The sequence below is a fragment of the Salvelinus alpinus genome, chromosome 24, assembly GCF_045679555.1.
Source record: "Salvelinus alpinus chromosome 24, SLU_Salpinus.1, whole genome shotgun sequence".
NCBI classification, from domain to species: domain Eukaryota; kingdom Metazoa; phylum Chordata; class Actinopteri; order Salmoniformes; family Salmonidae; genus Salvelinus; species Salvelinus alpinus.
In genome coordinates, this window is record NC_092109.1 from 39,805,142 (window position 1) to 39,820,732 (window position 15,591).

A 15,591-nucleotide genomic window follows, 5' to 3' on the forward strand; every position below is an offset into this window, starting at 1 on the left:
CAGATTTGAATAATGAGTAGCCCTGTGCCACCACTGTGTCGACCAGATGCTCTCTGATTATGAGAGAAAACCTAGTCAGATGATGAGAGCAGCTGGAGTAGCAGTGTTGTCTGGGGTGATCCATGTCTCCCTCAGGGCCAAAAAGTCAAGGGACTGAAGGGCAGCATAGGCTGAGTTGAACTCAGCGTTCTTGACTGCAGATCGGCAGTTCCAAACGTTACCAGAGACCCAGAATTTCACATGGGTTGTGTGTGCAGGGTACACTAAATTAGAAGGGTTGCAGCCAGGGGGTGGGGCACGTCTGTAAAGCCAACAGGGAGAGGAGCCAACAGGTATAGAAAACACGCACATAGTTGCCAGAGCTACAAATAGGAGCAAAAATTTGATAATCAGAAAATAACTAGATAAGATACTCTCCAGAACAACTCGGCGGAACAGTCTTAGCAAAACAAGTCACACATTTAACCTGCCCCTTAATCATGATTGACCTTAGAGAGCCTTTTTATTCTCTATTTTGGTTAGGTCAGGGTGTGACTAGGGTGGGTACTCTTTGTATTTCTATGTTGGCCTGGTATGGTTCCCAATCAGAGGCAGCAGTCTATCATTGTCTCTGATTGGGGATCATATTTAGGCAGCCTTTTTTCCACCTGTTGTGTGTGGGATCTTGTTTTTGTATTGTAGCCTTTTTGCACTACAAAGCTGTACGTTTCGTTTGTTACTCTTTACTGTTTTGTTGCTGGTTCACATTAATAAACATGATGAACGCCTTCCACGCTGCACCTTGGTCCAATCCTTCCAACAACGAGCGTTACAACAGTACTAGACAACAGATAAAAACTAAAATTATACTTGTCACTCCTGGAACAAAAACAAACTACCAGACAGCAAAAACAAGTGTGAAAGTTTATTGTTTACCATATTGAATAAGGAAATGTAAAAAACATATCAGGTCTGGGGCTCAACACCTGCATCACCAGAGGACGTTTCAGCCAATGGCTTCCTTCATAGGTGAGAGAACAGGTGAGAGTGCAGTCATAACGCCTCCTGTGTGATTTTATTAGCGGCAGGCTGCCTGAGTGCCTGTCAGCAGGCTATGGGGTGGATGGAGGGTTTGTGATGTGCGTTGGACTGCCCTCTGTAGGCCCACTTGGCCAGGGAAGCCTTGATCTCCTTGGTACGGAGGCAGTAGATGAAGGGGTTGAGGAGGGGCGGCAGCAGACTGTAGAATAAGAAGAATACATTATTAACACACACACAGACACACACACGGAGAGGCTGGAGCAATGGGCAGCTACTAGTGTAGTGCCCAGTGAGGGGTTTAATCTCCTTGCTCAAGGGCACAACAGCAGGTGATGGCATCTAGGACACAGATGCCAGCAACCCACCACTCCCAACCACATTTTTCCCTGTCAAACATGGGATTCAAACTGACAACCTTCTGGTTGCTGGCTCGCTTCTCTAATCTGTAAGCTACCTGCAATTTAGAGAAGGGTTAGGCAAAAAAAAAAATCCTGGCTGATGGAGAAGTTGAGGATGCTGCTGGTATAGACACAGCACCGGGGGACGTAGTACAGAGAGATGATACACAGCTGGGAACTACAGGTGGAGAAGGTCTTCCACCGACTCTGGATGGCAGGGGGGAGAAGGGAGAGGGCGAGAAAGGGACAGGATGGGAGGGGAGACGGGGAGGGGAGGGAGAGGGGGACAGGAATGAAGGGAAGGGGGAGAAACAGACAGGAGGGGAGGGGGAGAGATCGACAGGAGTGGTTTAGTTCAGACCGGGGAGCCCCTAGATGGATAGCTGTTTTTGGGATAAGTGCATTTCTCAAGGGCACAACAGCAGTGGTGGTAATGACAAAATTAGCCAGATCATTCCACACTTTTTTATCGCCCGGCCCATGACTTGAACTAGCAACCTTTGGGTTCCCAGCCCACCTCTCTAACCTGTGGTCTACCTACCTGTAAAGAATGGTGAGGCCGATGCGGAGGTCAGGGGTCATGGTCATGTTGGGGATGTAGGGTGTAGCGTACACTACGAAGCGGGGGATGTAGTAAATACTGATGATACAGCCCTGAGTAACACAGGTAGAGAAGGTCTTCAGCCTGCCCTGGGTTAGAGAGGGGAGAGACGGAAAAATGTTCTCATTGGGTTCACTTACTTTGCTAGCGAATGCAGCTAGCTAGTTTAACCTACTCAAACACCCGGCTCAAACAAAGAGAGATGCTATGTTAGCTAGCCGGCTATGGCAATCAAACACTGGAACTATTCCAAGTCATTGTAACCTTTTTGTTTTATTCATTTATTGCCACCGGGGCCCATCGATGTAACTGCTAAACTGCTTGCTGACTGTACACTGTAGTGCATGATTGTAGTGGGTTACCAATGTGTGAAATCTAGTAGCTATGTTGACTATGACATTAGCTAATATGGTGACAATGATGTGTAGGTGTGTAGCAGACGAGCAAAGTGATCATGCTGTTTGTATGTGGCTGCTATGAAAGTGAACTGTGTTTGCGTGTGATCAGGGATGACTCATTACATCGATTCTGTTGAAAAACATTTATTAAACGGAAGCAAACGGAATGAAATGGGGATAAACATACCTGAATTTGTCCATTAGAAACTCTCGTTTACAACTGTTGGACTAATGATTACACCCTAGATCAACTAGACGCAGGCAAGAGTGTTCAAGGTAGTATTGAATGTCACTGTCAGCTTGATTACTCCAATTTTTCTCTCGACCTGTGTAAACTTTCATTCATAGGCCATGTTGTAGCAACCTCATGTTGGGTATAGGAAAAATTAGAGTATCATGTGTAGTAGCCTAAACCTATTGATGTTACGTTGAGGTCGTAATAGAAATAAGGCCATGCTCATAAACATTTAGTGGTGGGGTCACACACCCACCACCCCTTACCCCTCCTCCCACCCAGCCCCCCTGCACCCCCCACCCCTCCTCCCACCCAGCCCCTCTGCACTCCCCACCCGTCCTCCCACCCAGCCCCTCTGCACCCACCCAGCCCCCCTCCTCCCACCCACCCAGACCCCCTGCACACCTCCTCCCACCCAGCACCTCCTGCACTCCCCACCCCTACTCCCACACTGCACCCTGCACCCCCACCCCTCCTCCCACCCAGCCCCCCTGCATCACCCACCCCTCCTCTCACACCCCCGGAGTTCTGACCTGTGTGTTAGCCATGCGCATCACGGTGACGATGATGTTGACATAGGAGAAGATGATGAAGCTGAAGGGGAGGAGGAGGACGAACATGGCTAGTGAGAAGGATACTCTGCTCTGGGACGAGATGTCAGCACACGACAGCCTGTTGAGTGAGTGAGAGGTTGTTTGGTTGATTGACTGAATTGATTTGATCATTTAAAAAAATACATATAGTGTATATACATCAAGTATAACAGTAAAGTCACTAGGAGTCAAAACTAGTGCATTTTAAAGTGAATAGGGAGCAAATTGGGATGTGAGCATTGACTGGTTGAGAGATGAGGTGTCGCAGTAGCAGTGGATGATGCGGTTGGGCCCACAGAAAGGCATCTGGGATGACTGGATGGTGGTGATGGCTGGGGATATCATGGCTGACACCCAGGACAGTGCTGTTAGGAGAGACATGGTCCTGTTGGTCATCAGCTCAGTGTACCTGGTAGAGAGGGAGGGAGAGAGGGATGGAGGGAGGGGAAGGGGAAAGGTGTGAGGGGGGAGAGAGGGGTGGAAGAGGGGGGAGAAGGGGGAGAGATGGGTGGGATAGGGGGTGAGAAAGAGAGAAAGAGACAGAGAGTTATGTTTGAGTTGCCTTCTGTAAAAGGTTGGTTGTTCTCTTTGAACACGTGAGAGGGAAATACCGGTAGTTACAGGTAGATATATCTACAGTATACTGATCAAGAATTTAAATGCAAAATGCAACAATTTAACTTCTTTGGGCTGCAGGGGCAGTATTGAGTAGCTTGGATGAAAGGTGCCCATTTCAAACGGCCTCGTACTCAATTCTTGCTCGTACAATATGCATATTATTATTACTATTGGATAGAAAACACTCTTTAGTTTCTAAAACCGTTTGAATTATATCTGTGAGTAAAACAGAACTCATTTTGCAGCAAACTTCCTGACAGGAAGTGGAAAATCTGAAATCGATGCTCTGTTCCAGGGCATCCCTATTAATTTGCTTGATATGTATTAGTATACATGCACTTCATACGCCTTCCACTAGATGTCAACAGGCAGTGAGAGAAGAAATGGAGTGTATAGCTTGATCTGAGGTCGAATAAGAGCTCTTGGCATGACGTGACACCAATTTCCTGTTTTCTGGAAGGCGCGAGAAGGAACCGGGGATTGCCTTCTGAAAAGCTGTCGTTATAGACGGCTACTATCTCCGGCTTTGATTTTATTTGATAAATGTGACAATATCATCGTAAAGTATGTTTTTTCAATATAGTTTTATCATATTATTGAAATTTTTTCGGGAGGTTAGGCGTGTTGCGTTCTCTGCGTTTGTTCAGGAAGGAGAGCTTCGCGCCACTTGGCTAGTGTGCTTGCTAATTCAAGAGGGAAAAATGCCATTCTAAAACCAAACAACGATTGTTCCCGACAAAGGACCCCTTGTACAACATTCTGATGGAAGATCATCAAAAGTAGGACCCATTTATGATGTTATTTCATATATCTGTCGAACATGTGTACTATTAGTTTGCGCCCAGATTTTGGGCGCTCTCTCGCCATAACGTAAGCTGCATGTCGTAATTAAGTTATTTTTAGAATTCTAACACGGCGATTGCATTAAGAACTAAGCTATCTTTAATTTGCTGTCCAACATGTATTTTTTAGTAAAGTCTATGAATAGTTATTTGATTAGAATAGGTGAGTGTCAGAAATATATCCGGACATTCTGGGAAAAAGATGCTAAGTTTTCCCAATGTATAACCACGATTTGTGCCGCTAAATATGCACATTTTCGAACAAACCATATATGTATTGTGTAATATGATGTTATAGGACTGTCATCTGATGAAGTTTGAGAAGGTTAGTGAAAAAATGAATATCTTTTGCTGGTTTATTCGTTATCGCTACTGTTGGCTTGAATCAATGCGGTTGTGTGGTTGGCTATTGTAGTAAGCTAATATAATGCTAAATTGTGTTTTCGCTGTAAAACACTTAAAGAATCGGAAATATTGGCTGGATTCACAAGATGTTTGTCTTTAATTTGCTGTACACCATGTATTTTTCATAAATGTTTTATGATGAGTATTTAGGTATTTCAATTTGGTCTCTGTAATTGTTCTAGCTGCTTCGGTGCTATTTCCGATTGTAGCTGCAATGTAAAACTATGATTTATACCTCAAATATGCAAATTTTTCGAACAAAACATAGATTTATTGTATAACTTGTTATAAGACTGTCATCTGATGAAGTTGTTTCTTGGTTAGTTTGGTTGGTTCTTGGTTAGTTAGGTTGGTTTTGTGCAAGCTACCTGTGCTGTGAAAAATGTCTGTGCTTTTTTGTATTTGGTGGTGAGCTAACATAAATATACGTGGTGTTTTCGCTGTAAAACATTTAAAAAATCGGACATGTTGGCTGGATTCACAAGATGTGTATCTTTCATTTGCTGTATTGGACTTGTTAATGTGTGAAAGTTAAATATTTCAAAAATATATATTTTGAATTTCGCGCCCTGCACTTGGACGGGCTGTTGTCATAAGTGTACCGGCACCGCCCTGCAGCCATAAGAAGTTAAAAAATGTTACAGTTCATAGAAGGAAATGAGTCAATTGAAATAAATTAATTTGGCCCTAATCAATGCTTTTCACGCGACTGGGCAGGGGCGCAGCCACGGGTGGGCATAGGAGGGCATAGGCCCACCCACATGGGAGCCAGGTCAACCCACAGGGGAGGCAGGCCCAATCAATCAGAATATGTTTATTACAGACAGAAATACTCAATTTCATCAGTTGTCTGAGTGTCTGGTCTCAGACAATCCCGCAAGTGAAGAAGCTGGATGTGGAGGTCCTGGGTTGGCGTGGCCAAATTCTCTAAAAACAACTTTGGAGGTGCCTTGTGGTAGAGAAATGAACAATCAATTCTCTGGCAACAGCTCTGGTGGAAATTCCTGCAGTAAGCATGCCAATTGCACACTCCTTCAAAACTTGAGACATCTGTGGCATTGTGCTGTGTGACAAAGCTGCACATCATAGAGTGGCCTTATATTGTCCCCAGCACAATGTGCACCTGTGTAATGATCATGCTGTTTAAAAATGTGTTAATCAATCAATCTGCTTCCTGATATGCCACACCTGTCAGGTGGATGGATTATCTTGGCAAAGAAGAAATGCTCACCAATCGGGATATAAACAAATTTGTGCACACAATCTGAGAGAAATAAGCTTTTTGTGCACGCTCTACATAGCCGATGTGAGTGTAATGGGTGCGTGTTGGTGGCAGGGAAGTCAGGCGCAGGAGAACGAACTTGGTATAAACGGAGTCGTTTAATAAAAGTTAACAAAACTCCAAAAACCAAAATATATAAAATAATCAAAGTGGGTACAAAATCCATCGCGCACCAACACATAACTTGCACAAACATACAATCAAACAATCACCGACAAGGACATGAGGGGAAACAGAGGTTTAAATACACAACATGTAATTGATGGGATTGGAACCAGGTGTGATGGAAGACAAAACCAATGGATAATGAAAAATGGATCAGTGATGGCTAGAAGATCGGTGACGTCGACCGCCGAACACCGCTCGAACAAGGAGAGGGGCCGACTTCGGCGGAAGTCGTGACAGTGAGCAAGACCTTTAAATAGGTCAACATTTATAAGGCCAGACGGATTACCAGGACGTGTACTCAGAGCATGCGTGGACCAACTGGCGAGTGTCTTCACTGACATTTTCAACCTCTCCCTGACCGAGTCTGCAATACCTACATGTTTCAAGCAGACCACTGTAGTCCCTGTGATCAAGAAAGCAAATGTAACAAGCCTAAATGACTACCACCCCGTAGCACTCACGTCGATAGCAATGAAGTGCTTTGAAAGGCTGGTTATGACTCACATAAACACCATCATCAAAGAAACCCTAGACCCACTCCAATTCGCGTACTGCCCCAACAGATCCACATTGGTAGGTCTAACAGTGGTAGGTCGGATCACCGACAACGATGAGACAGCCTATTTGGAAGAGGTCAGAGCCCTGGTCGTGTCGTGCCAAGACAACAACCTCTCCCTCAATGTGAGCAAGACAAAGGAGCTGATCGTGGGCTACAGGAAAAGGAGGGCCGAACAGGCCCCCATTAACATCGACGGGGCTGTAGTAGAGCGGGTCGAGAGTTTCAAGTTCCTAGGTGTCCACATAACCAACAAATTATTATGGTCCAAACACACCAAGACAGTCGTGAAGAGGGAACGCCCCTTCAGGAGACTGAAAAGATTTGGCATGGGTCCCCAGATCCTCAAAAAGTTCTACAGCTGCACCATCGACAGCATCCTGACTGGTTGCTTCACCTCCTGGTATGGCAACTGCTCGGCATCCGCGGTAAGGTGCTAGAGAGGGTAGTGTGTACGGCCCAGTACATCACTGGAGCCAAGCTTCCTGCCATCCAGGACCTCTATACCAGGCGGTGTCAGAGCAAGGCCCTAAATATTGTCAAAGACTCCAGACACTCTAGGTCCAAGAGGCTTCAAAACAGCTTCAACCCCCAAGCCATAAGACTCCTGAACATCAAATCAAATGGCTACCCAGACTATTTGGACTGCCTCCCCCACCTTTTACACTGCTGCTACTCTCTGTTATTATCTATGCATAGTCACTTTAATAACTCAACGTACATGTACATATTACCTCAATTATCTCGACTAACCGGTACCACCGCACATTGACTCTGAACTGGTACCCCCTGTATATACCTTTGCTATTGTTATTTACTGCTGCTCTTTAATTATTTGTTACTTTTATTTCTTGTTCTTATATTTTTGAGGTTCAATTATTATTTTTCTAACTGCATTGTTGATTAAGTGCTTGTAAGTAATAATTTCACTGTAAGGTGAAACCTGTTGTATTCGGCGCATGTGACAAATAAAATTTGATTTGATTTGAATGATGAGACTCTCATGAACAAGATGGTGTTCTCCGTCTTGGGACTAGTCTTGAAGTCGGTACAGCCGATCTGCCAACTTCTGTCTTTAGGGGGTGAACAGTTTGGGCTACACACTACTCTGTGTAAAGGTGAGACTCTCAGGAACATGTACATGTCAGTTGTTATCTCGAGGACACCCACAGGCCTCACAAGACTTGTCTGAAGGCCCCCTGGTACCAGTCAAATTAAATGTATGGAATTATATATGGAAACGTTTTAGTGACAAAAATAAGGGGTTAAATACATGTAAAGAAATATATATAAAAATGTTGCCGGATCTTTCTTAAATCTCTATGACACTTTTTGTGGGGGGGACTCTTTGTTGTTCCATCTAGTGAATCTGTTATTCAAAGTGTTTGTATGGGCTAATAACTGTAAGGACTTTCTGTTGTTCCAATCAGTGAATCTGTTATTCAATGTGTTTGTATGGGCTAATAACAGTAAGGCCAAAACTATTTTTTCATCACATAAAAAAAAAATATTACGATGTGTCAAGGGGTCTTAAAATTAAAAATCAAAGAGTATAATGATCCTTGGTATGACCTTCTGAAAACAATTCGATATATCTTAGACAGTGCGTATATTCTTATGAGTTAAGGTTAGGGTTAAGTAGATCTATGTTACCTGAGAGGGTAGCAGATAGCCAGGTATCGGTCCATAGCCATGGTCATCATGATGAGAGAGTTAGGGTAAAGGTTGGGGTTAGGGTTAAGTAGATCTATGTTACCTGAGAGGGTAGCAGATAGCCAGGTATCGGTCCATAGCCATGGTCAACATGATGAGAGAGTTAGGGTAAAGGTTGGGGTTAGGTTTAGGTTTAGGTAGATCTATGTTACCTGAGAGGGAAGCAGATAGCCAGGTATCGGTCCATAGCCATGGTCAACATGATGAGAGAGTTAGGGTAAAGGTTGGGGTTAGGGTTAAGTAGATCTATGTTACCTGAGAGGGAAGCAGATAGCCAGGTATTTGTCCATAGCCATGGTCATCATGATGAGAGAGGTGAGTGTTCCAAAGTAGTGGATGAATTGTTTCTGTATCAGACACAGATAGAAAGAGATGCCAGCGTCGTCCCACCAGTACCGAGCTATCACTTTGGGAAGGGCCACCGTGCAGAAGCCTGGGATATGAACAAGTACCACAACATATCAACATTTTTAAAGAAACATAAATCAATTGATTAGTGATTTTTTTGGTGCTATGCAGATTGGAGAACAGGCACACAAATGAACAGGACGTTTTGGTAACATGTCCTTACAGACACACATTTTAACAGGATAACCTTTCTGTCATGATGACTTCTGTCTCTTCCCTATATCTGACAGATCCAGGCTGAGTATCTTCCCTATATCTGACAGTGCCAGGCTGAGTATCTTACCTATATCTGACAGAGCCAGGCTGAGTATCTTACCTATATCTGACAGAGCCAGGCTGAGTATCTTACCTATATCTGACAGAGCCAGGCTGAGTATCTTACCTATATCTGACAGAGCCAGGCTGAGTATCTTACCTATATCTGACAGAGCCAGGCTGAGTATCTTACCTATATCTGACAGAGCCAGGCTGAGTATCTTACCTATATCTGACAGTGCCAGGCTGAGTATCTTACCTATATCTGACAGAGCCAGGCTGAGTATCGTACCTATATCTGACAGAGCCAGGCTGAGTATCGTACCTATATCTGACAGAGCCAGGCTGAGTATCTTACCTATATCTGACAGAGCCAGGCTGAGTATCTTACCTATATCTGACAGAGCCAGGCTGAGTATCTTACCTATATCTGACAGAGCCAGGCTGAGTATCTTACCTATATCTGACAGTGCCAGGCTGAGTATCTTACCTATATCTGACAGAGCCAGGCTGAGTATCTTACCTATATCTGACAGTGCCAGGCTGAGTATCTTACCTATATCTGACAGAGCCAGGCTGAGCATGATGATGTACATGGGTTTCTGCAGGCTGCGCTCCAGGGCAAACAGCACCACCAGCAGGATGTTCCCCACCACCGTGATCACATAGATGAAGAAGAAGAACCAGGCCACCAGCTGGTTGAAGGATGGATGGAGCCCCGGGAAGCCCACGATCACAAACTCTGACACACGCGTGTAGTTCTCATTCACCTCAAACATACTGGCATGGGAAGGTGGGGGGGATGGAGGAGGAGAGATAAAGCCTTTTACAATCCTTACCACCCAAGTTAGAGAGAGAGATAATGAGTGAAAGAGAGAGATAATGAGTGAAAGAGAGAGATAATGAGTGAAAGAGAGAGAGCTACACAAAGAGAGAGAGAGAGAGATGCTGAAGACCCTGGAGGATCCCTCTTCATCCTTACCTCCCAGGTTAGAGAGAGAAAGTGAGTGACATATAAAGAGAGAAATCCTGGAGACCCTACATTCTCGGTCCTTACCTCCACCTAAGATGGAGTAAGAGAGAGAGAGAGATAAATATACATAAAAGAGAGAGAATCTGGTGACCCTCCATCTCTCCATCATTACCTCCACCTAAGATGGAGAGAGTAATAGAGAGATAGTTAGCGAGAGTTACATAAAAGAGAGAGATGTTGAAGACCCTGGATGAACTCTCTCTCTCCTTCCTTGACTCCTAAGATGGAGAGAGTAATAGAGAGAAAGTTAGCGAGAGTTACATAAAAGAGAGAGATGTTGAAGATCCTGGAATATCTCTCTCTCTCCCTCCCTCTTGCTTTCTCTCTCTCTCTCTATCCCTCTCTCTCTCTCTCTCGCTCTCTGTCCATCCTTACCTCCTTCCCAACCAGTGGCCCCAGAGGTGTGTGGCGTTAGCCGCTCTGTACCTCCCAACTTTATACCCAACATGCCCTCTGACAAGACAGCCAACAGCCAATCAGAGACCTCCACCCTGGTGATGTCATCATTGTCACATTACTCATGATGTCGATTACAGAATGTTTTCATCACTGGCCACCCCTCTCTAGTGCTATGCAAGTTCTCTCTATCTTTTTTGTGTGCAAAAGTGTGTGGACACCCTTTCAAGTTAGTGGATTCGGCTATTTCAGCCACACCCGTTGCTGACAGGAGTATAAAATCGAGCACAGCCAAGCAATCTCCACAGACAAACAGTAGAATGGTCTTACTGAAGAGCTCAGTGACTTTCAACATGGCACCGTCATAGGATGCAACCTTTCCAACAAGTCAGTTCGTCAACTGTCTGCCCTACTCGAGCTGCTGAACTGTAAGTGCTGTTATTGTGTAGTGGAAACATCTAGGAGCAACAACGGCTCAGCCACAAAGTGGCCACACAAGCTCACAGAAGGGGACTGCCGGGTGCTGAAGTGCGTAAAAATAGTCTGTCCTTGGTTGCAACACTCACTACCGAGTTCCAAACTGCCTCTGGAAGCAACATCAGCACAAGAACTGTTTGTCGGGAGCTTCATGAAATAGGTTGTAATGCCTGGGCAGCCGCACACAAGCCTAAGATCACCATCCGCATTCCCAAGCATCGGCTGGAGTGGTGTAAAGCTTGCTGCCAATCGACTCTAGAGCAGTGAAACACGTTTTCTGGAGTTATGAATCAAGCTTCACCATCTGGTAGTCCGATGGACGAATCTGGGTTTGGTGGATGCCAGAAGAACGCTACCTGCCCCAATGCATAGTGCCAACTGTAAAGTTTGGTGGAGGAGGAGTCTGGGGCTGTTTTTCAAATCATATCAAATTTTATTGGTCACATACACATGTTTAGCAGATGTTAATGCGAGTGTAGCGAAATGCTTGCTTCTAGTTCCGACCGTGCAGTAATATCTAACAAGTAATCTTACATTTTCACACCAGCTACCTTATGCACACAAGTGTAAGGGAACGATTAAGAATATGTACATATAAATATATGGATGAGCGATGGCCGAACGCCATAGGCAAGATGCAGTAGATGGTATAGAGTACAGTATATACATGAGGTGAGTAATGTAGGGTATGTGAACATCCGGCGCCGAAACGAGATGGCCGCCTCGCTTCACGTTCCTTGGAAAATATGCAGTATTTTGTTTTTTTATGTGTTATTTCTTACATCGGTACCCCAGGTAATCTTAGGTTTCATTACATACAGTCGGGAGGAACTACTGAATATACGATTAACGTCAACTCATCATCGTTCCTACCAGGAATATGACTTTCCCGAAACGGATCCAGTGTTTTGCCTTCCACCCAATACAATGGATCTGATCCCAGCCGGCGACCCTGTGCGACGCCGTAAAAGGGGCAAACAAGGCGGTCTCCTGGCCAGGCTTCGGAGACGGGCACATCGCGCTCCACTCCCTAGCATACTACTCGCCAATGTCCAGTCTCTTGACAATAAGGTTGATGAAATCCGAGCACGGGTAGCATTCCAGAGAGACATCAGGGATTGCAACGTGCTCTGCTTCACGGAAACATGGCTAACTCAAGAGACGCTAACGGAGTCGGTGCAGCCAGCTGGTTTCTTCATGCATCGCGCCGACAGAAACAAACATCTTTCTGGTAAGAAGAGGGGCGGGGGGGTATGCCTTATGATTAACGAGACGTGGTGTGATCATCATAACAACACACAGGAACTCAAGTCATTCTGTTCACCTGATCTAGAACTCCTCACAATAAAATGTCGACCGCATTATCTACCAAGGGAATTCTCTTCAATCATAATCACAGCCGTATATATTCCCCCCAAGCAGACACATCGATGGCCCTGAACGAACTTTATCTGACTCTTTGTAAACTGGAAACCACACACCCTGAGGCTGCATTCATCGTAGCTGGGGATTTTAACAAGGCTAATCTGAAAACAAAACTCCCTAAATTCTATCAGCATATCGATTGTGCTACCAGGGCTGGAAAAACCCTAGATCATTGTTATACTAATTTCCGCGACGCATATAAGGCCCTCCCCCGCCCCCCTTTCGGAAAAGCTGACCACGACTCCATTTTGTTGATTCCAGCCTACAAACAGAAACTAAAACAACAAGCTCCCGCGCTCAGGTCTGTTCAACGCTGGTCCGACCAATCTGATTCCACGCTTCAAGACTGCTTCGATCACGCGGATTGGAATATGTTCCGCATTGCGTCCAACAACAATATTGACGAATATGCTGATTCGGTGAGCGAGTTCATTAGGAAGTGCATTGACGATGTCGTACCCACAGCAACGATTAAAACATTCCCAAACCAGAAACCGTGGATTGACGGCAGCATTCGCGTGAAACTGAAAGCGCGAACCACTGCTTTTAACCAGGGCAAGGTGACCGGAAGCATGACCGAATACAAACAGTGTAGCTATTCTCTCCGCAAGGCAATCAAACAGGCTAAGTCCCAGTACAGAGACAAAATCGAGTCGCAATTCAACAGCTCAGACACAAGAGGTATGTGGCAGGGTCTACAGTCAATCACGGATTACAAAAAGAAAACCAGCCCCGTCGCGGACCAGGATGTCTTGCTCCCAGACAGGCTAAACAACTTTTTTGCCCGCTTTGAGGACAATACAGTGCCACTGACACGGCCCCCTACCAAAACCTGCGGGCTCTCCTTCACTGCAGCCGAGGTGAGTAAAACATTTAAACGTGTTAACCCTCGCAAGGCTGCAGGCCCAGACGGCATTCCCAGCCGCGTCCTCAGAGCATGCGCAGACCAGCTGGCTGGTGTGTTTACGGACATATTCAATCAATCCTTATCCCAGTCTGCTGTTCCCACATGCTTCAAGAGGGCCACCATTGTTCCTGTTCCCAAGAAAGCTAAGGTAACTGAGCTAAACGACTACCGCCCCGTAGCACTCACTTCCGTCATCATGAAGTGCTTTGAGAGACTAGTCAAGGACCATATCACCTCCACCCTACCGGACACCCTAGACCCACTCCAATTTGCTTACCGACCCAATAGGTCCACAGACGACGCAATCGCAACCACACTGCACACTGCCCTAACCCATCTGGACAAGAGGAATACCCATGTGAGAATGCTGTTCATCGATTACAGCTCAGCATTTAACACCATAGTACCCTCCAAACTCGTCATCAAGCTCGAGACCCTGGGTCTCGACCCCGCCCTGTGCAACTGGGTCCTGGACTTCCTGACGGGCCGCCCCCAGGTGGTGAGGGTAGGTAACAACATCTCCACCCCGCTGATCCTCAACACTGGGGCCCCACAAGGGTGCGTTCTGAGCCCTCTCCTGTACTCCCTGTTCACCCACGACTGCGTGGCCATGCACGCCTCCAACTCAATCATCAAGTTTGCGGATGACACTACAGTGGTAGGCTTGATTACCAACAACGACGAGACGGCCTACAGGGAGGAGGTGAGGGCCCTCGGAGTGTGGTGTCAGGAAAATAACCTCACACTCAACGTCAACAAAACAAAGGAGATGATTGTGGACTTCAGGAAACAGCAGAGGGAGCACCCCCCTATCCACATCGACGGGTCAGTAGTGGAGAAGGTGGAAAGTTTTAAGTTCCTCGGCGTACACATCACGGACAAACTGAATTGGTCCACCCACACAGACAGCGTCGTGAAGAAGGCGCAGCAGCGCCTCTTCAACCTCAGGAGGCTGAAGAAATTCGGCTTGTCACCAAAAGCACTCACAAACTTCTATAGATGCACAATCGAGAGCATCCTGTCGGGCTGTATCACCGCCTGGTACGGCAACTGCTCCGCCCACAACCGTAAGGCTCTCCAGAGGGTAGTGAGGTCTGCAGAACGCATCACCGGGGGCAAACTACCTGCCCTCCAGGACACCTACACCACCCGATGTCACAGGAAGGCCATAAAGATCATCAAGGACAACAACCACCCAAGCCACTGCCTGTTCACCCCGCTATCATCCAGAAGGCGAGGTCAGTACAGGTGCATCAAAGCAGGGACCGAGAGACTGAAAAACAGCTTCTATCTCAAGGCCATCAGACTGTTAAACAGCCACCACTAACATTTAGCGGCCGCTGCCAACATACTGACTCAACTCCAGCCACTTTAAAAATGGGAATTGATGGAAATGATGTAAAAATGTACCACTAGCCACTTTAAACAATGCCACTTAATATAATGTTTACATACCCTACATTACCCATCTCATATGTATATACTGTACTCTATATCATCTACTGCATCTTGCCATCTTTATGTAATACATGTACCACTAGCCACTTTAAACTATGCCACTTTATGTTTACATACCCTACATTACCCATCTCATATGTATATACCGTACTCTATACCATCTACTGCATCTTGCCTATGCCGTTCTGTACCACCACTCATTCATATATCTTTATGTACATATTCTTTATCCCTTTACACTTGTGTGTGTATAAGGTAGTAGTTGTGGAATTGTTAGGTTAGATTACTTGTTGGTTATTACTGCATTGTCGGAACTAGAAGCACAAGCATTTCGCTACACTCGCATTAACATCTGCTAACCATGTGTATGTGACTAATAAAATTTGATTTGATTTGATTTGAT

General features: G+C 45.6%; 1 protein-coding gene across 1 annotated transcript; it reads right to left on the reverse strand.

Annotated features, from left to right (window-relative positions):
• Positions 1-1,083: 1,083 nt before the first annotated feature.
• On the reverse strand, positions 1,084-10,271 carry LOC139551898 (olfactory receptor 1E16-like). The gene is made up of 6 exons (XM_071363236.1): positions 10,049-10,271; positions 9,085-9,262; positions 3,490-3,654; positions 3,186-3,324; positions 1,960-2,108; positions 1,084-1,219 (listed from the first exon to the last, which is right to left on the reverse strand). The coding sequence occupies exons 1-6, from the start codon at positions 10,269-10,271 to the stop codon at positions 1,084-1,086; spliced, it is 990 nt and encodes a 329-aa protein (XP_071219337.1).
• Positions 10,272-15,591: the final 5,320 nt, after the last annotated feature.